The 20160-nt window shown below is 46.2% G+C and overlaps 2 protein-coding genes across 3 annotated transcripts in view; one reads left to right on the top strand and one right to left on the bottom strand.

Moving 5' to 3' along the window:
* LOC138246709 (protein FAM118A-like) overlaps positions 1 to 10832 on the bottom strand; it is a 133382-nt gene extending 122550 nt beyond the window's left edge. The window contains exon 1 of the mRNA XM_069201479.1: positions 10420 to 10832. Coding sequence (XP_069057580.1) covers positions 10420 to 10832 — 413 coding nt within the window. The remainder of the gene's footprint in view (positions 1 to 10419) is intronic.
* The window catches only part of LOC138303546 (zinc finger protein 674-like), a 52646-nt gene continuing 43078 nt past the window's right edge, over positions 10593 to 20160 (top strand). Inside the window, exons 1-5 of one of the 2 annotated variants that reach the window (XM_069242787.1) lie at positions 10593 to 10872; positions 11767 to 11893; positions 14433 to 14543; positions 15572 to 15685; positions 19365 to 19478. In XM_069242787.1, the coding sequence (XP_069098888.1) occupies positions 10831 to 10872; positions 11767 to 11893; positions 14433 to 14543; positions 15572 to 15685; positions 19365 to 19478 (508 nt within the window). In that variant the 5' untranslated portion in view covers positions 10593 to 10830. The remainder of the gene's footprint in view (positions 10873 to 11766; positions 11894 to 14432; positions 14544 to 15571; positions 15686 to 19364; positions 19479 to 20160) is intronic. The other variant, XM_069242788.1, reaches the window with a different exon arrangement.

The raw sequence follows: 20160 nt of genomic DNA, 5'->3' as shown, positions 1-20160 counted from the left end.
TTAAACCATTTTTAAAGTGGGAGCACAGGCACTTTGTTCCCGGTAACTGAGATAAGGTGCAACAGAGTCTTAAAGCAGCAAAGCATATAGGGCAAAGATCTAGGTGGCATCACGCAAAAGATGGGAATTTCCTACAATAAGATATACTCTAACTCCAAGAAAGAGGGTCTTCGAAAACTTCATAAGAGAGACCCTCTCCTGCCAGTAAGGACTGACATCAAAAGAAACGCACCTATTCTAATATACCTCCAACACCCCTTGCTTACGCACTGAAACCAGTTCACTTACCCATGACCTAAAGCTCACGCCACTCACCTAACACTTTCATGTGGGCTAAACTACAACCCAAGCATTACCAACCAGACACTCCGAAAGGGTGCCCATGACCCCATATGAACTGCAACGGTTAGCTCTTTAGTCAGGGCTATGAAGCACTACCTAGATTGTATTCAGCAATACCACACACTGAATATCAAGGGGCACTATTCCATCGCCCCATTGGCATCTGCGCAGAGTAGGTGTAGAATGGGCACATAGGCCCGAATTTAAGAAAAGTGGTGCTTCATCCAATGCATAGCCACTTTTCTTGTAACCGTTAGTGCACCCCCTACCGCGACCATGGGTGCGCCATATTTAATATATGGCGCACCATGGCACAGGGTAGAAGCAATAGTGTAAACATTTTTGATGCTATTGTTGTATTGTGCAGGATTGGTGCCAAGATGTTGACGCTAATCCTGCAGAGTACATAGGGGCATATTGAAAACAATGGAATGCCCCCTTTTAACGCCTGCTCTGTGCAGGCGTTAAAGATAGCCCCTAAAAATGGCACAGTGGAATCTCTTTTATTCCACTGCGCTATGTTTGCCGTCCCCGTAATGGGGAAACGCCCCCCTCTTGCATACACTATGCATGGCGCAGGCATAATGTGGCGCAAGGGTTTACAAAGTGGCACAATACATGCATTGCGCCACTTTGCAAATATGGGCCCTGATTTATATTTTTTTATGCTCAGCTGCGCTAACGCAGTGCAGCGTCAAAACGTTTACCACCGGCTAGCGCCATACCAAGACGCCGGCCGGACATCATATTTATGGTATGACACTACCCGGCAGTAAGGTCCGGCTAGCGTCCTAGAAAAGGACGCTAGCCGGGTGCGGGAGGCATAGGGGGAACAGGGGGTTTAGCGTCACAGGATGACACTAGTACGGGCAGAGGCAAAAAAATGCCTCTAACCAGACTAGCGTCATTTTTTAACGTTAAAAACCCATGGACATGACTCCTGTCTCAGTTAAGACAGGAGTGATGCCCCCCCAGCCCAATGGCCATATAGGGGGGCCAGGTTAGGCCACCCTATAGCACTTTGAAAAAACATTTTAAATACTTACCTGGACTTACCTGGGATGGTGTCCTCCAGGTGTTGGTGCGGGTGGGGGTGTCCCTGGGGGCAGGGAAGGGCACCTGTGGGCTGTTTCCATGGTCTCTGACCATGGAAAATGGCCCACAGGTCCCCTAACGCCTGCCCATATCCAGGCGTTAAATAATGGCGCTAAGCAGGCTCAGCGCCATTATTTAAGTTCCTCATCCTCTCGTGCGTGATTTTTGCACAGGGGCTAAATAAGGCGCCAGGGCCTTAGAGTAATTGTTTTGCCCGGGAACACCTACCTTGCATCTCATTGACGCAACTTATTTTTCTGCAGGCAAAAAATGACTTTACCTCCAATATTTTGGCGCTAGACATGTCTAGCGCCAAAATATAAATATGGAGTTAAGTTGGAGCCGGATTTGAGTAAAAAGAAATGTCGAAAATCCGGCGCAAACAGAGTATAACTATGCCATATGGTGGTTGTAAAAAGCCACTTTAGCACTGACTTAGCGTAAAAAAGAAATGACGCTAAGGTGCCGTTAAGGTGGCGCTAGGCCTTTTTAAATCCGGGCCATGGTCATAGGTAAGTGTTAAATGTGTAGTGCCAAGAGGCTGTGGCGGTTCGCTCCCAGGCACAGACTCGCCTTGCTGCCACCCTGGAAGAGCAGTGAAGACGCAGGTGACAGGCTGGAGGTGTGCTTACCTGTGGGCTCTCCTGGCAGGCTGAAAGGCACTCGGATGTGAGGGGGCCGGAGTGCAGTGGCACCACCCAGCAGGCGGACTCCAGGGGAGGGAGGCAGCCACCTAAATAAGGGACAGGCAGGTTCCCAGCAGGCCCTCAGTGGCTGCTCTGGTGCCAGGGGAGCTCTCCCGGTGGCTGCTGGCTGTTGTTTCTGGCTATGATGCCTTCTTTAACTTCGGTTTCCTCTGCTGCTGCCCAGCTGGTAATGGCAGCCCGGCTCTGGTGGGAAAAGAGACCCCTCAGCCCAGCACTAAGAGCCCCTCACTGCAGTGACGTCACACAGCAGTGACGTCACAGTGGGAGCCTGGGCACAGCCCTCCCCAGAGCCTCTCGCTGCAGAGCAGTGACATCATAGTGGCCAGACATCAGAAGTCTGCCACGTCACTGGTCCTTTCTGAGGGACACTTCCTGCACATATGGTCTCCCATGAGATGCCAACACACGAGCAAGTGTCTGACTCTCCTGAGGCCCTGGGGTCATCCTGTCCGCTCTGGGGGACCCCCAGGCTGCAGGTCGGCACGTGAGAGGCCCCCTGACACTTTAGGAAAATCAATAACTCCTGTTGAACCCTCGATTGTGGGCTGCACAAAACTGGAACAGGCATTCAGCGGGTGGGGGCACTTGGGGGGTCACCTGGGAAGTTGGACAGCGCAGTGAATACTTGAATAATGAAGTTTTGAGCTTCCCAATACCGAGTGAGGTTGACTGAAATGTAACACGGGCCTCTGCAGCACCTTGATGTGGGGGTTTCCCCACTCAGTGGCCACCCGAAGAGACTGACTCCTGGGTGAAAGGTTAGGTGTCCGGCACCAACTTGTGCAGGGAAAAACACTGCGTCACTGTGCCTTAAGCAGAGGGTTCAATGGAACTGTTGCATCCTTTCACAACTGTTCCTGATGAGAACTGGGCTCTGCTGACAGGGAGACACACAAAGTGTGACGCGGTCAGGGTGGCCGCGGCCACAGTCCCTGGTGATGGTGGCAGTGAAGGTGAGTCCAGGTGTACCCCTCTGGGGAGGGTGCCTGCTGGTCCTCTGTAGTTAAAGACAGTTCCCACACCTTGGTTTCTTCGCCCTCCTCCTGTGGGATGTGCGGGAGAGTTGGATACAGTATGTGTGTGTGGTGTGTGGGCTATTGCTGCCAAGTGAATGATAGTGTGTGACTGTACACAGTGGTGGTTGTCTTTCGGGTCCGCTGGCTACGCACACAGTGGCATGCCTGCCTATGCGTCCGATTCCACTAAACTGTCCTTCCTGGTCGGTGCCTTCAGCCCATCACATGTCTTAGGGTATGTTTCCCCTGTTCAGCTCAAGCCCACCATCCCCTCTTCGGCTGCGGCCACTATCACCTGTGGGCAGTGACAGGAAGGGGGCTCCTGCAGGATGTGGTCAGGTCCAGAGCCTCTCATATCCCACAGATATTGACGATGGGCTGAATGGGGACCCCTTGAATGGTTGGATGGCTCTGAAGGGTCGGTGCCCCCCACACCACAGGGGCCTGTGTTACACCTCTGCCTGTGCAGTGTAGTCTGACCTGGGATCGTCTCTATCGTCATCTTACCCAGGCCCAACTGTGATCTGATGCTCCAGGGTGTCCAGGGAACTTGAAACCTGAAGAAGTTCATCTTCACAACCAACAAAGGGAAGAATAAGTTTTCTTAGACCAGTGCAGTTCTGTAACCTTTGAAAGCTCCAGCATTTTGGTTGGCTCTGGGGCACACCTTGGTCACCTGGTATAAACAGTAGACCCCATCAGCTGTAACAAGTGCTCATTTGGACACATGGGGCACTCTACTGGACACATTAATTCAGAGCTAAACTTGTGCTGCTTTGAACTGAGGAGGGACAGACGTTTTTAGCTGCATGAGAAGCTGGAGAGGGTCTGCCCCTAAACCCAGTAATTCCTGCACAAATCCCACCTGATGGGGTTATCTTTGTAGAGGCCATCTCAGGAGACCAAGGTCACACGGGAGCCAGATGATCCCCACAGCTCTGAAGGCCAGAAGAAGGAAAGAGCAAAGCTCGACATCCTTTGGGTTGAATAGCTGCAACGTTGCTTGTCTCTGGGGAGCCGGTGAACCAGCAATTCCAACCAATCCTGCACTCTTCTGGTGTCCTTGTTGAATTTTTCCCAGCACAGAAGACCAGGAGATCTTCAGCCTTCACAAGTGTTCTGTTATATTGGCTTTGGGAGGCTGTCCTGATTGCAGAACTATTAGAACCATCCTTCTGGCCCTTGTAGTTCCAGCTATATCAACTATTGCATTTGTGGTTGATCCTACACCATCCCAGTCACAAAAACTCGTGTTGCAATTCGGTTGAGTAAGTGCCTCTGGTCTGTGAGTGCACAGTCACTAGAACATGTTGACCTGGTAGTTTTCGAGGCACAGACTTTTAAAGTGACCATATCTCCAAAAAGTGCCATATCGGATGCTTGCCCACTATTATCTCTGTCACTACTGAAAAAATCACACTGGCAGAGTCCTTTACTGGATCAGTGACTTCAGTGGAAGGACCCTTGCTGCTGCATTTGTGGTTTGTTATTTGGGCAGGAGGGTGGTTTTTGAACCTGAGCCTGGTGATAGTGAACTAATTTTTCTAGTTAGTGCTGGAAACACAGCAGCTGAGGCACCAACCCCCTGAGCTGTCCAGCTGAATCCCAGAGCTGGGTGTGTACAAGGAGCTGATAAGGAAGCACAGCCATCAGCATCACTGGCACAAAAATGATCCCTGCTGGGAAAAAGTCCTCGATGAAGACAGAGATGCGATGATGTCTGATGTTCCTCACGCTGACCTCAATGGACCTCATTTGGATAACATTGGCCTTAAGACCAGTGTCACAGAGGAGGTACCTCCGAGCTTGTTGGAACTATAACATTTCTGGAGGTGTGTCTCGCGCCCGAAAGTACTAGCACCTTCTGCTTTTCATGCTGTAGTGAGAGTCATCTCCTTCTTGTTTTTTACATACCGTTCCCGCCAGGGTTTATCTGGCGCTGTCAGGCAGTAAAAACGGCTGTATATCTGAACATCCTAATTGGACAGACGGACATATAACCAATTCTTCAAAGACCCTTATTCGTCGGGCTGTTGGAGCATTTTGGTAACGGCAGAGACAGAATAGCCTCTGCTGTGGTCAAGCTATGGTCCATCCACTTTTAAATTCAGCAGGCGGACCATAATGTTCGGAGTAAGTCCACTAGAGTTAGACTATTAAATTTTACCACTCGCCCCATGTATGCATTATCAACGATTTTTGTTAGACTGGAGTTAGAATGCTACATCTAATTCCTCTCTCCTCAATGTCTGCACTTTCCCCTATGTTTATTAGACATGAGTTTGAACAGTCTATTTTATAAACCCCAGAGGATGACTTTCCCTTATTTTTTGGGATTTAAATTAAAATTATGCTTTGAATTGCTTTCTGTGTATTTTTAATAACTTTTGGTTGGAGTTAGTTTACTATACATCATTTTATCTTTGAATTTTTTTAATATATTTTTGAGGATATTGCTTTTAAAGTCATTATTTTAAAAACTATTTTTCACATATATTTTCTACTGTGTGTTTTTTTAACGTGACATTGTGATGACAGTCCTCATTTTTACATGGTTAGCCCCCACTTTTTGCCTGATGTTTGATGTAGCCTAGAAGTTGTAGTGTGTTGGCCCCTGCTAACCAGGTTCCCTGGGCCAGAGCTCTTTCCCTAAATCTGTTGTGATGCATTGGTACATTTGGAGACACCCTTAGCTACCACTGTAAGCCACTAGTAAATGGGTACCCACATACCCAGGGCATGGGGTTATTAAGGGTAGGCCCCTGATGGCAGCAGCACTGATTGTGCCACCCTCTAGGGCCCTGCACCCAGATGCACCCAGAACTGCCATTGCAGGCTGAGTGCCTTGGTGCAAACCTAAAACACAAATTCAACATGGCACACTGCCTGTGTGCCTGTCCACCATACACTGCATTTACTATGTGTAGGAAAATGGCTCCTTGTTGTAGTTACCCCCCCACACACACACTTTTTGCCTGATATTGATGCTGACTTGACAGGGTGTGCTGGGACCCTGCTAACCAGGTCCCAGCACCAGTGTTCCTTCACTAAAAATGTACCATTGTTTCCACAGTTGGCACACCCCTGGCACACAGATAAGTCCCTTGTAAAAGGTACCAGTGGTACCAAGGGCATTGTGATCAGGCAAGGTCCCTAAGGGCTGCAGCATGTGTTGTGCCGCCCTAAGGGACCCCTCACCAAACACATGCACACTGCCATTGTAGACTGTGTGTGTTGGTGGGGAGAAAAAGACAAAGTCGACATGGCATCCCCCTCAGGATGCCATGCACACAAAATACTGCCTGTGGCACAGGTAAGTCACCCCTCTAGCAGGCCTTACAGCCCTAATGCAGGGTGCACTATACCACAGGTGGGGGCATAGCTGCATGAGCAATATGTCTCTACAGTGTCCGAGTCTATTCTTAGACATTGTAAGTACAGTGTGGCCTTATTAAGTATATGGTCTGGGAGTTTGTCAAAACGAACTCCACAGCTCCATAATGGCTACACTGAATATTGGGAAGTTTGGTACCAAACTTCTCAGAATAATAAACCCACACTGATGCCAGTGCTGGATGTATTACCAAATGCACACAGAGGGCATCTTAGAGATGCCCCCTGTATTTTACCCAATCCTTCAGTGCAGGACTGACTGGTCTGTGCCAGCCTGCAACTGAGAGACGAGTTTCTGACCCCCTGGGGTGAAAGCCCTTGTGCTCTCTGAGGCCACAAACAAAGCCTGCACTGGGTGGAGGTACCCCCCCCCCCCACAGGAACTGTAACACCTAGCAGTGAGCCTCAAAGGCTCAAGCCTGGTCCTACAATGCCCCCAGGGCACTCCAGCCAGTGAAGATGCTCAGCCTCCGGACAAAGCCCCCACTTTTGGCAACAAGTCCAGAGGGATAATGAGAAAAACAAGGAAGAGTCACCCCCTCAGCCACGTCCACCCCTAAGGTGACCAGAGCTGAAGTGGCCCCCTCCTTGGAAAATCCTGTATCTTGTTTTGGAGAATTTAGCCCAAGAGGGATAGGGATGTGCTCCCCTCCCCATAGGGAGGGAGCACAAGGAGGGTGTAGCCACCCTCAAGGACATTAGCCATTGGCTACTGCCCTGTGACTCTAACACACCCCTAAATTCAGCATTCAGGGGTGACCCTGAACCCAGGATTTTAGATTCCTGGCGACCTAAAGAAGAAGAAGGACTGCTGACGTGAAAGCTCTGCAGAGAACACGGATACGACAGCTGACTTGGCCCCAGCCCTACCGACCTGTTTCCAGACTCAAAGAACCTGCAACAGTGACTCAGCATCCAGCGGGACCAGCGACCTCTGCCGACTCAGAGGACTGCTCTGCAACCCAAAGGACCAAGAAACTCCCGTGGACAGCAGCTCTGTCTAAACAACAAAGAAGAAAACATCTTTAATGGGACTCCAGCCTCACTCCTGAAGTGTGAGTCCCCAACACTCTGCACCCAACGCCCCCGGCTTGTGTCCAGAGAAACCAACACTACAGCGAGGACCCCCAGGGGACTCCTATGACGTGGCCACCCTGAGACAACCTCCCTATACCCCCACGGTGAAGCCTGCAGAGGGAATCCAGAGGCTCCCCCTGGCCGCGACTACCCGCTAACAAAGAACACGTGCCTGGAAGAAGCACTGCACTCGCAGCACCCAGGCCTTAGAGGAACCAACTACTGGTGCAGGAGTGACCAACAGGCGTCCCTCATCTTTGCCCAGTCGGTGGCTGGACCTAGAAGCTCCCCTGTGCCCTGCCTGCATCAACAGAGTGGCCCCAGGGTCCCTCCATTGATTCTATTCAAAACCAGACACCTACTTTGCACATTGCACCCAGCTGCTCCTGTGCCGCTGAGGGTGTATTTTGTGTGCCTGTTTGGGGCCCCTCCCTCCAGTGCTCTACAAACCCCCCTGGTTTGCTCCCCAAGGACGCAGGTACTTACCTGCTAGGAGACTGGAACCGGAGCACCCCTAGTATCCATAGGCGCCTATGTTATTTGGGCTCCTCTTTGACCTCTGCACCTGACCGGCACTGTGTTGCTGGTGCTGGGTGTTTGGGGTTGACTTGAACCCCCATTGGCGGGCTGCCTATGCCTTGAAGTCTGAACTTGTAAGTGCTTTACTTACCTACCAAACTAACCTGTACTTACCTCCCCCAGGAACTGTTGAATTTTGCACTGTGTCCACTTTTAAAATAGCTTATTGCCATTTTTGCCAAAACTGTGTACCTTACTGTTTTCATTCAAGGTTCTAAACTTACTTATGCCAAGTACTTTACAATTTATGTACTTACTTGAATGCTGAATCTTGTGGTTCTAAAATAAATTAAGAAAATAATATTTGTCTATATAAAAACCTATCGGCATGGAGTTACGTCTTTGAGTGTGTGTTCCCATTTATTGCCTGTGTGTGTACAACAAATGCTTAACACTACCCTCTGATAAGCCTACTGCTCGACCACGCTACCACAAATAGAGCATTAGTATTATCTATTATTGCCACTATCAACCTCCAAGGGGAACCCTTGGACTCTGTGCACACTATCTCTCACTTTGAGATAGTATCTACAGAGCCAACTTCCTACACTATGGGTAGCACACTCCTCTGGCAGGCCTTACAGCCCTAAGGCAGGGTGTTCCCTATTATATATGTGGGCATAATTGCATGAGCAATATGCCCCCACTGTGTCCTTGCCAAACCTGGGACATAGTGAGTGAACAGAGCATGTGCTGGACACCGGTCAACACGAGTTTCCCAGCTACATGATGACCACTCTGAACCCTGGTTTGTTTGGTATCAAACAACTCAGAATGATAAATCGAAACTGATGCCAGTATTGGACTTATCACTAAATGTACCCAAGGGTCATCTTAGAGGTCCCCCTGCAAAAGTTAACTATCCTGGCATGGTTGCTAACTGGTTCTATCAAGCTGCCACCTCCAGACAGTCAATATACAAACCTTGGGGGAGAGACTTACCTCCCCGGTTTGTAAGACAATGCCCTTCCTGGGTGGAGGAGCTAACATCCCTTCTCTCACAAATGTGCACTGTCCAGGTGGTGAGCTTCAAAGGGCTTACAGCCCTTGAAACTCAACCCCCAAGCCTGCTGCTGGTAGCAGCTGGCATCCCCCTTTGCAAAGCCCCACTTTTGGCAGGAGCAAGGGCAGAAAACCTAACAAAGGGTAGGAGGAGAGGCTTCACCAGGCATGCACCACCCCTAACGTGTTACCTGCGAGGTGGACCCTCTATTTCATCTTCCTCCATTTTAATAGGAATGAAAATAGCCAATTACGTTTAGGGCAGTGACTCTTCCCAGAGGAAGTGGTCACTATATTGGGTGTAGCCAGCCAAAGGTAAGTGTCCCACTGGACACTACCAGGTTCCCCCTAAAATGCCCATTTAATTCACTATTTAGTATTTTACCCACATGGCATGCATTTTTACGGCAATGCCAGTAAAATCATTGAGGCACTTAGGGGCATATTTAAGAAAAGTGGCTCTGCACTGTGTGCAGTGTCACTTTTCTTGCACCCTTTATCGCCCCCTTACCGCTACCATGTGTGCACCGTATTTAAAATACAGCGCACCATGGCACAGGGTAGGGGCCAATAGCATCATGCAATGTGACGCTATTGATGTACTCTGCAGGAGTAGCGCCTGTTGGTGCCACTCCTGCAGAGTAAATAGGGGCCCATTATAAATAATGGAAGCCCCCTTTTAACGACTGCTCTGAGCAGGCGTTAAAGGTGCCGTAAGAAATGACGCAAGGAAATCTGTTAGCTTTCCTTATGCCATTTTTTATTCCTCCCAACAGGGGAAGGCCCCCCTTTGCAAACATTATGCCTGGCACAGGCATAATGTAGCTCAAGGGGTTACAAAGTGGCGCATTGCATGCATTGCTCCACTTTGTAAATGTGGCACAAGGATTTAAGCATCAGTTGGGTCTCTGTACTGGGCACGCCCTCGCAGCTGGGCATGCGCCCTCGAGCCGTGCTCCGCTGAGGCACATGCGCAGGAGTGGATCACGGAGCTGTGTGGCAGTGGTCAAGTGCGTTTCTAAGGCGCATGTGCAGAAGAGCAGGAGCGAAGGCGTGGCAGGGCGCGTGCTTCTCCAAGGCGCTTGTGCAACAGTAAAACACTGGGAAACAGTGGCCTCGCGCATGTAACACGCATGTGCAGAACTGTAACACCAATCTGGATCCGTCTCTATCGCCCGCGCAGAGCTGTAGTACTTAGAAAGAAGTACCTGTGCGCATGCGATTTAAGGACGCCTGCGCAGAAGGCTAGCACTACTGTTGCTGTGTGCAAGCGCATCAGGCGCGCGCGTGCGTAAAGATAGCCCCTGAGAGCAGTGCGGTTTCCCTGCGCATGCGCTTTAGGCAGTAACACAGGAAAGCCGCACCGGTCCTCTGCGCATGCGCAGTGACACCAGGCAGCCACGAAGCCTTCGGGGCAGAGAGCAGACCCGGCGTCCCCGGCCTCGTCCCGTGAGCGGCTCTTCTCCGAGGCCTGGCGCCGTAGAGGGTCGGGGCAGCTGCGAGGGGCGGCCTGCGCGTGCCCGGAGCCTCGCCGTGCCGGTGGTAGAAGGGCAGCTGTGAGTCCGCGGCGCCCTCGCGGCCCGCCCGCCCCAGGGAGGAGCCCGTCCCCCGGGGTAACCATGAAGCACAGGAGAGCGGCGCCCCAGGGTGCGCCGGAGCAGGTGAGGGCGGCCTGCGGGGGCACGTGCTCCGGGGGGGGGGCTGTTTATCATCAGGGTGGTGCCCCTCCCCCGGCACTGTGTGTCCGTGGCTATCACTACTAAACGACTGGTAAACAGCAAGGCCGGCCTGAGTCCAGGAGGTGCAGTGGGAATATGGGAGATTTGTAGGTGGCCTGGGTGCCCTTTAAATCTGCTTGTGCGCAGGGTTGTCCCCTGGGTTTGTTGCCTAGCCTGGTGAGTCCGCGTGCATCTGCAATCTACCTGTGTGCAGGTGTGCTCCCTAGGTGTTCTACCTAGTCTGGCCAGCCCACATGCATCTGCAGTCTACCTGTCTGCAGGTGTGTTCCTAACGTGTGTTATATAGCCTGGTGAGTCCACATTCATCTGCAATCTGCTTGTGTGCAGGTGTTCCCCAGGTCAGTTACCTAGCCTGGTGAGTCCAGCTGTATCTGCAATCTACTTGTGTGCAGGTGTGTTCCCCAGGTTTACCTAGCCTGATGAGTCCAGCTGTATCTGCAATCTACTTGTGTGCAGGTGTGTTTCCTGGTTGTTGTACCTAATCTGGTATGTCCAGGTGTATCTGCAATCTACTTGTGTGCAGGTGTGTTCCCCAGGTGTTTTACCTAGCCTGGCAAGTCCAGGTGTATCAGCAATCTACTTATGTGCATGTGTGTTCCCTGGTCTGGTGAGTACATGTGCATCTTTAAAGCTCTGCATGTGAATCAGAAGAAAAAGTCTCCTCTCCTGTCGTCCGCAGTGGCACCTTAAAATTGCCATTGCAACACCACATTGGAATGAAAGGAGACTATGCTTGACACGAACATATCCTCAATGTGTAGTCCATTTTTACATTAAAGTGGTGCTTAATCTGTATTATTCAACATGTTGTTCCAGGAACCAGTTACCTTTATTGATGTCGTTTCCTGTTTCTCGGAAGAGGAGTGGAAGCTTTTACACAATTGGCAGAAGGAACTTTACAGGAATGTCATGAAGGACATCCACCAGGCTTTGCTTTCTCTGGGTGAAACTTTATTTTTTGTTACATTTTCTTATATATTATCAGCTTGCCTCAAATTTCAGGGTACTTGATATCGACAGCAGAAGCACTGCTAACGTCATTATTTGAATACATGTGGAATATCCACAGCTACTCATGTAATGCAAAACAGAAATCCATACTATGATAACATATAGAATTATAGACGGTAGCAATGAATAAAATAAATGTTTTCATGGCCGGGTTCCAAGTGATTTCAGATAGACAACAAGATAGAAGCTTGAGTAGTCTATGATGTGAGTCTTAACTCCTAGGTGAAAAACATCCATGTTGGTCACTGTTTTCAATCAATCAGATGTTATTTGTATAGCGCAGCTTGTCACCCGAGTGGGTATGGAGGCGCTTGCTGCAGGTGTTTGTTCGATAAGCCAGGTTTTCAGTCCCTTTCTGAGGAGGGTCAGCGAGGGTGCGTTCGTAGGTGGAAGGGGCGTTCCAGGCTTTGGCAGCAAGGTGGGAGAAGGAGCATCCTCTAGTGCGGCAGCAGCATATGCGTGGTACCTTAGAGAGGGTGATAAGTGTCAAGCGGAAGTTCCTGTTTGGTGGAGTTGAAGGCAGTGGTTCAGGTAGGCGGGTCCTTGGTTAATGAGGGCTTTGTAGGCATGGGTCATGAGCTTAAAGTGGTATCTTTTCTGGATCCGGAGCCAGTGCAGGTCCATCAAGTACTGGGTGATGTGGGTTCTCTCTGCCTTCTCTCTTTTCTTCGCTTGCAGCTCTACTGTATGGTCTTTGGCATTATACTGACAAACAGGAGAGAGCCCAGTCAGAGGTAGAAACAGTGGGAAATAGCATTTGTTTCCCACTGTTTCTATACCACAACAGCAAATAATAACGTTTATAATATTATATTCACGCTGAAGGCTTCCAATGGAAGTCATGCATAACATATAGAATTATCGATGTGTAACTGAGTAACATGGATATTTTAGGTCAAGGGGTTCTGAGTGACATCAAGTAGACCACAAAAGCAAAGCGCAAGTTGATTTTGATTTTACTTGGATCCCTGTGGTGCTCGGAGAATGTAAATTAAGCGAGGATGTGAGAATATGTTCCTGCAATTGAAATCTAGTTCCACATTGTCAACCTAGGTACCCACAGGAATGTCCCTCTGCATACCTGTCCTAAAGACAGCACATCTGAAATGTGTGATACACCTACAAATTCGTGCAGTAGGAAAACCAGTCAGAGACTGTTTAGTAAGTGTTCGGGCTACTGTATTAGCTTTAGCCGTACAACAAAACTTTTCTCTTTTCCAAAAGTTACCTTTCCAATGAAAACAACCTTCTTCAAGCACAAAGTAAAACGTAATACTGTAACTTGTATTCCTCTACAATAAACCTTGAGCAGTCTCGCCATTGGATGCACTTGGTTTGAAGCTCTAGCTGATAAGACTGTTCAGTGAGTCAGTGTTCATGCCATAGTAATCTCCGGGCAACTGGTTGTGATAGGTTTGAATTTAATAATAGCCAACTAAGCCTTCCTAATTTTAATCTCGGTAAAACGAACAGCGATGAACTGCATGGCTACGGTAATGTGAACTGTGTAAAATAAAGGACAAAGCGTGTTGTAGATGTACAGACCTTCATATGTATATAGTGGGGACAAATTATGCTGTCTCTCTCACACTCACACAGACACTTACAATTCAGATTTCACTAAACGAATGAGGATCACCCTAGAGCAAATTTGACCTGAGGATTCAGGATGGTACCAAGGATTACCGCTGAGGGAGATCCTGATTAGTACCCAGCTGCTTGTTGTATGCAGTCGAAGAGACTGAAAATACCCTGGCAACTGATTGGTGATCTCATTCTCCAGGGCAGTGGTTCGTAACCTGTTGTCTGAAGACCTCTTGCAGTCCATCAGTCCTACTCAGAGGGTCTGCAACTGCTTCACAAAATTAATATTACAATTAATTAATTCAAATGTATTAAGTATATACAAATAAAGATGCAACAATGAAGATTTGAAAACACTCTCTACATCTGATTGTGAATTAAACAAAATATTTGAAGTATTTTAGCATTTGTTTGGTATATACTTGTTTATGCATTTTTCTGTATCGTTTTAAATTACACAGCTTGCTTAGGCCGGAGGTCCTGAGCTTCTAATAATGGCTCTATTGAGGTCCCTGAATTCCAGTGATGATTCATTGGGGTTTCACAGAAATCAAAAGGCTAAGAACCACTGCTCTAGGGCCTCCAATGAATCCAAGACACCAAGAATCAGAAACTTCTGTGAAGGAAGCACTGTTCCGTGGACACATGAATTATGGTGTGCAATCTCACCATTTCTTCTGCAGATTAGTTTCACTATGGCGCAAGGCATGGTTTATCCATTACTACTAAGCGTAGAGGAATCCGTCTTAAATTCTAATGTTAGAGTTTCTGTCCAGTGCACAATGAATGTTTGCTTTTCTCTCCCTGATTAAACCGCTGTTGTGTTTTGAAATTTTACAAGGAGCTGTCAGTGGATTACTAGTGCATTATTTTTCTTATTACAACAGGTCCCATGATTGCCAACTCTGTATTTTCACTAAACCCCAAGGGACATGAAGAGTTGTGTGACATGGACTTTGAAGACATGAAGTTTAATCGTGACTTGAAAACTTTCCAAGGTTAGTGTGAAAGGCAAAATTCATTAGTTGCCATATGTGAGAAAGTACTTAATATTTGACAAATACACTGATGCATAAATAAATACCACAAGATGTGTATAAACACACACACACACCTTGTGCACAATCATTCTATCTGTGATACACACATTCATAAAAAGACTCCCACGGCCACTGCACAAACGCAGATCAAATGCATTAGTCACTTGCCTTTGAACAATATATTGAGTGTTTCCTGTCCATATGCTATCATAGCTTCATCCATTCAACTTTTCCTCAGTGTAGATCAAGCCAGTAGTCAATAAGAAAAAAAAAAAGGTGAAATTCTTGATGAGCAATGTCCATGCGTGTTAACGTGGGCTCCATAGACTGATTAACAACATATTCCCTCTTCAAACGTTTGGCATAGCCTACCTTCACAGTTTGCCAAAGTTAAAATACAGGAAACACGTAACTACTTCTTTCAATGTGCAGTGCTGCCTTCTTCGGAACAGCTAAACTCAAGGGCCGAACCCAGCCTCCTCCAGCTTAGGAAACTGCTGTCAATGGCCCTTTATTTTCTTGGCCAGTGTTCCACTATTAATTGATGACTGTATTGTCGCTGTCTTATCTTCATAGTCTTCCTATCTCTTGCTCTCTAAGTCTCTACAGATGTTCGTTAATAGATGACCATACTCTGGATATCTCTTATCTTCATACTCTTCTTCCCTCTTGCTTTTTATCCTCTGCAGATGTTGGCTTTCTCTCTTGTTACACATTATTTAACTGTTGGCTGCAAACCACTGTTTCTTGTTTTTTCCCACACACCACGCATCTCATTTTTTCTGCCATGTGTAGCAATTTATAAACTTTGGTTGATTTGTGCATCAATAGCTATGACCATTTTTGAGTGCCAGTATAGGTAATTTATTAGTTGCTATTTTCTTGTACATTTGGTGTTTACTACATAGGAATGTTCAATAGATTATTTGTAAATGCAAATATCTCTCTGAAAGAGATACTTAATGTTTTTTTTTATCCTTATTTAGGATATTCAGCTGGTGAATCTAATGCATTGTCCAGGAAGACAAGACTTGCCAAGCAACATTTAAAGAATATCTCAGACACAAATGAAAGGGGAAGCTGTGACAGGCCCAGTACAGGTTAGGAAGAATTGCTCTGTTACATGATACAGAATAGTGTAAAATATTTATTTACACGCTCTCTTACCTCAGCCTGATATGATAAGCCTCCTCTATCAAACAACATACCGTAACAAACACGCCTGAAGGCTTAAACTCTTAGTTGATGGACCTAAGGAACATGTATGATAGTTTTGCTGCTACTAGTGCTTGTGCTCTGGTACTCAGTCTGAGTTCACAAATGATCAGATGTTCCTCCAAAATCTCTTCTCTTCTGGTTGTTGAAAGGCAGGTGAAAGAATTCCAGGGTATTATACTTATCAAAATGTCACTTATGCTTAACTTTATCTCTTCCTAACAAACCAAACCAATATTGAAAATCCTTGTTTTCTTGTAACAAATAGAAACATACAATCGCTTCCTTTAACGCTCCAAATGTAACGTGGGTTATCGTGTCCAATGTAGATTGGTTTCAAAATCAAAAAATGCCGAACTGACTTATAGATTCCACAGGGTTAGAATCTGGAATGTTGAAGAATGGGGGAAGAGGTAAAGGTCTTTTTAAGCAAGTGGATTGCTTGATCAGCATTTGGAGACCAATGAAAAGGCGTTCCGTTCCTTAGTAACTGTAATTGAAGTAATGTGAAAATGTATCTGCAGTACAAATTGGCAAATCCTAAAAAACACCACACATTGCAAATGGATTTGGGGTTGGGTAATCTGAACTGCCTGTACATTTTGTTCTGCCATACCAGAGGGAGAGAGATTGACTCCTAAAACTCAACCTCTAGTACATGGAATTCACATTTTGTTAATTTACGATAAAAAGAGTGCTTTCTCAGGGCACCGCCAGAGCAGCTAAATGCTGGGTGTGTGTATATATATATATATATATATATATCGATTTGGGTAATATATCAAAATGGCGTTGATATGCACTACAATAAAGAAGATCTAAGAAGTCTCTTAAAAAATTATTAATGAAATATTGGAATGCTGCGGGACGTTGCACAACCCAAATGGCATTTCCAGATATTCAAACAGAATATAACATGTCTAGAAGACTGTCTTCCACTTGTCTCCCTTATGTACCCCTCTTATGTTTAACTTTGTGTATATTTGGCCTCCTCTTGAGCTAGTAATATAGGACGAAAAAGGGTATGTGTTTTTTTATGATTATTTTATTACAGGTGCAATAGTCAATACAGACCCATAACTCTCCGTTACCGTTGGGTACAAAAAACAGTGTGGTGAAGCTGCAGGGACTTATATGGTCGGATGAGCTCATTGGCCAGGTATTTGAGCAATTAGGCTCTAAGATGACAGTTATCGACCTCTGTAAGAACTTAACTCCTATACTTGGGAACATCATTCCCTAGTATTCTGTTTGACATTTATATTGTTTATGAGGAGGTAAAGCTTTGCCTTGTAGTCCATCGAAAACCACTGTAAATTGCTCATACTGTTCAGGAAGTTGTATGTCTTTTTATCCTGCTGTGGCTACCATATGAGCAGATATAAGAAAGTTTATGGGCAAAGGGCCTCCTTCCCCCATTGTGGGTCTGTGTACGGTTCAACCAATAACCTCGACAATAGATAGAAGGAAATTCTACAGTACGATCATGCCAATGTATAATGGGGTAATGCTTCACTAACCATGGCAATCTAAGGATAAAGCCATGTTTAGGAGCGTCTATAACATTCAATGGAATCTATTCCTCATGTGAACTCATGGTTCCTACGTAGCATAAAAGTACGTCTTTAGTATGGGCTGTAATGACTCTTGAAGTCAGTGCTTTTCCATCAGCAGCAAATACAGCCACAGGAGCGGATTTCTTGAGTAATCGGAGTGGTAAGTCCTTAGCTATTTTTTAATCAGCTAAATTTCCGGTAGCACCAGAATCTACCATCACTTGGATGTAGGATCTTGTGAAATCATGAACAGTACAAGATGTTGCATATGGCCATCTTCTCAGTCTGAAGTTAATGAAGGGATTCGCCGGGTGTCTCTCAAAATATCTCTTCTAATACTCTTCAATGATCTATTTTTCCTTAGATGTCTCTTTTATTGCACCCAGGTGAGGTTTTTAGTTCCTTCCTGTTTTAGGTTTGATAGGAATTTTTTTTCATGAAGTAACCTTTATTGCCTTAGTGCATGTAGAGACCTGTCTGTTGTCTTAACTCTTTCACGTCTTTAGGCAAGGGAGAACAAAGATACTATCTCCATGTGTTCACATGAGGAATCAAAGTTTTGATTTGCTGGTGGTTTAAATACTCAGTCATACTTTTCCACAGATGTTTTGCGATCACCTTTCCTTTCATTCATTCGATGATCGAGTCTGTAGGAAACTGGACTTCTTTGCAGATGTTCTCCCCACTTTTGGCCCCTTTAGAACTACTAGACGCTGGTTCTTGACTCTGACAGTGCACTGAGGCCGGCTAATCAGACCTCGGTGCCAGTGCTCTTCCCTTTTAAAACAAGGTACCTTTGATTGTTTCACAATTGGCACAAAACTTCAGCACCATGTAAGCCTTAGTAAATTGTATCTCTGGTACATAGGGAATGGGTATTTTAGGTCCCTAAGGGTTGCAGCATATCTTATGCCACCCTAAGGGCCCCAAACAAAAATTTAACCTGTCTGCCATCGCACGCCCATCGTGAAGACACTACATGGCGAACATCCTTTGTGCCTTGCCTGCAGAACCTACATGCAGTATATGTAAGTCACAACTACAATTGGCCATCACAAGCTCCACACAAGCCCTAAGTGAAAACACATGTCTGCCATGCCAAAATAATAACCCTTCCCAACTTTCAGTGTCTCTTTAAGTTCTCTCTTGACTGAAACTTTTCTTTTACAGCTGGTGATAGTTAGTGTTTTAAGGGCCTTGCTTGTAACATTATTTTAGTAGGCCTGAAAATGTGTAATTCACAACTTCCTCTAAGGCCTAAATATATGGTTACACTGCATTACATTCTGCCATATTCTGTTTTCATGTGGGTTTGCTCTCGCCTGACTATATGGTTGCGTGACCATGTTTCTTACAAATGCTGTTTTTATTGTGGTGCCCTCAAGGGGCTGTTCAGAGCATTACAGTCATGATACTACAATATTCGCTGCTCCCGAAAACTCAGCCCGTTATGCTTTACGGGGCATTCCTTTTACAAAATATTTTTGCCCATTACTAACCTTGTGGTGGTTCTAGGAAAACGTAACCACCATAAAAACAGTCAGCACAACATGCTCTTTCTGCCTAAGTCATGTCTGGGTCCCTGCACTAGTTGGAGGGGGGTGGCGACAAAATAATCTTAAAAAAAAAAATACATAATGGCAATATTTTCATTTTTTTTTTGCTGCAGATAGAGGAAGAAGGTAAATGGAAGTGCTTTAGTTATATGCAGGGCCACTTGATTATGTGACGGAGTACCAAATTATGCAGCGAGATTGTCTAATTTATGTGGCAGGAAAAGTCCAGTTATGCATTTATAACGCTAAAAGCTCTAACTCAAGCAAATGGGAGACCTATTGCATTGCAAATGCTTGTTGTCCATTACTGGTAAGCACAGTGGAGTCCATCTTAAATTCTCATTTTAGAGCTTCTATGAATATTCACCTTCCTCCCTGATTACACCTCTTGCATTTTGACATTTTACGGGGACCTGTCAGTTGAGTACTAGTGTATTTTTTTCTTTCTACAGCAGGTCCTATGATGGCCAGCTCTCTATTGTCACGGACACCTAAGGGTCATGAAGAGTTGTGTAACTTGGAAGTGGAGGATATTAAGTTGAATCATGATGTGAACACTTACAGAGGTTAGTGTGAAACGCAATATTCATTAGCCCACATAAGCGAAAGGAGGTAATATTCCACATATACACTGATGCTAGACTTGCTCATAAATACCATGATGTTAGACTTGCTCATAAATACCATGAGATGTGTATACACACACACACACACACACCTCTCTACCTTGTGATTAACGGCATATCCCCTCTTCAAACTTTAGGCCTACCCTACCTCAGCAGTTTGCCAAAGTTAAAATGCAGGAAGCACTGAGGTACTTCTTTCAAGGGGCTGTGCCTTCTTATTTGGGACAGTTGAACTCAAGAGCACAATCCATCTTCCTGCAGCACATACAACCGCTGTCAATGACCCTTTGCTTTCTTGCCCTGGGATCACTGTCAGTAGATGACCATACTGTGGATGTCTCTCAGCTCCCTACTCTTCTTGCCTCTTGCTCTTTAAGCTTCTAGAAATGTTACTTTCTTTCTTATTGCACGTTATTAGCTACTGGCTGCAAACGACTATTTGCTCCGTTCTTCCTGTACATCACACATCTTAGTTTTTCTTCTGTCATATATAGCAATTTGTAAGCTTTGTTTAATTTATGCATAGATTTCTATGATTTCTTTGGGTGCCAGGCTAGGTAATTTATAAGTTGCTGTTTTTTTGTATATTGGGCCTTTACTGTATAGGTATATTAAATAAATT

The sequence above is a fragment of the Pleurodeles waltl genome, chromosome 7 (assembly GCF_031143425.1).
Source record: "Pleurodeles waltl isolate 20211129_DDA chromosome 7, aPleWal1.hap1.20221129, whole genome shotgun sequence".
NCBI lineage: Eukaryota > Metazoa > Chordata > Amphibia > Caudata > Salamandridae > Pleurodeles > Pleurodeles waltl.
This window is presented reverse-complemented; position numbering and strand designations above follow the sequence as displayed.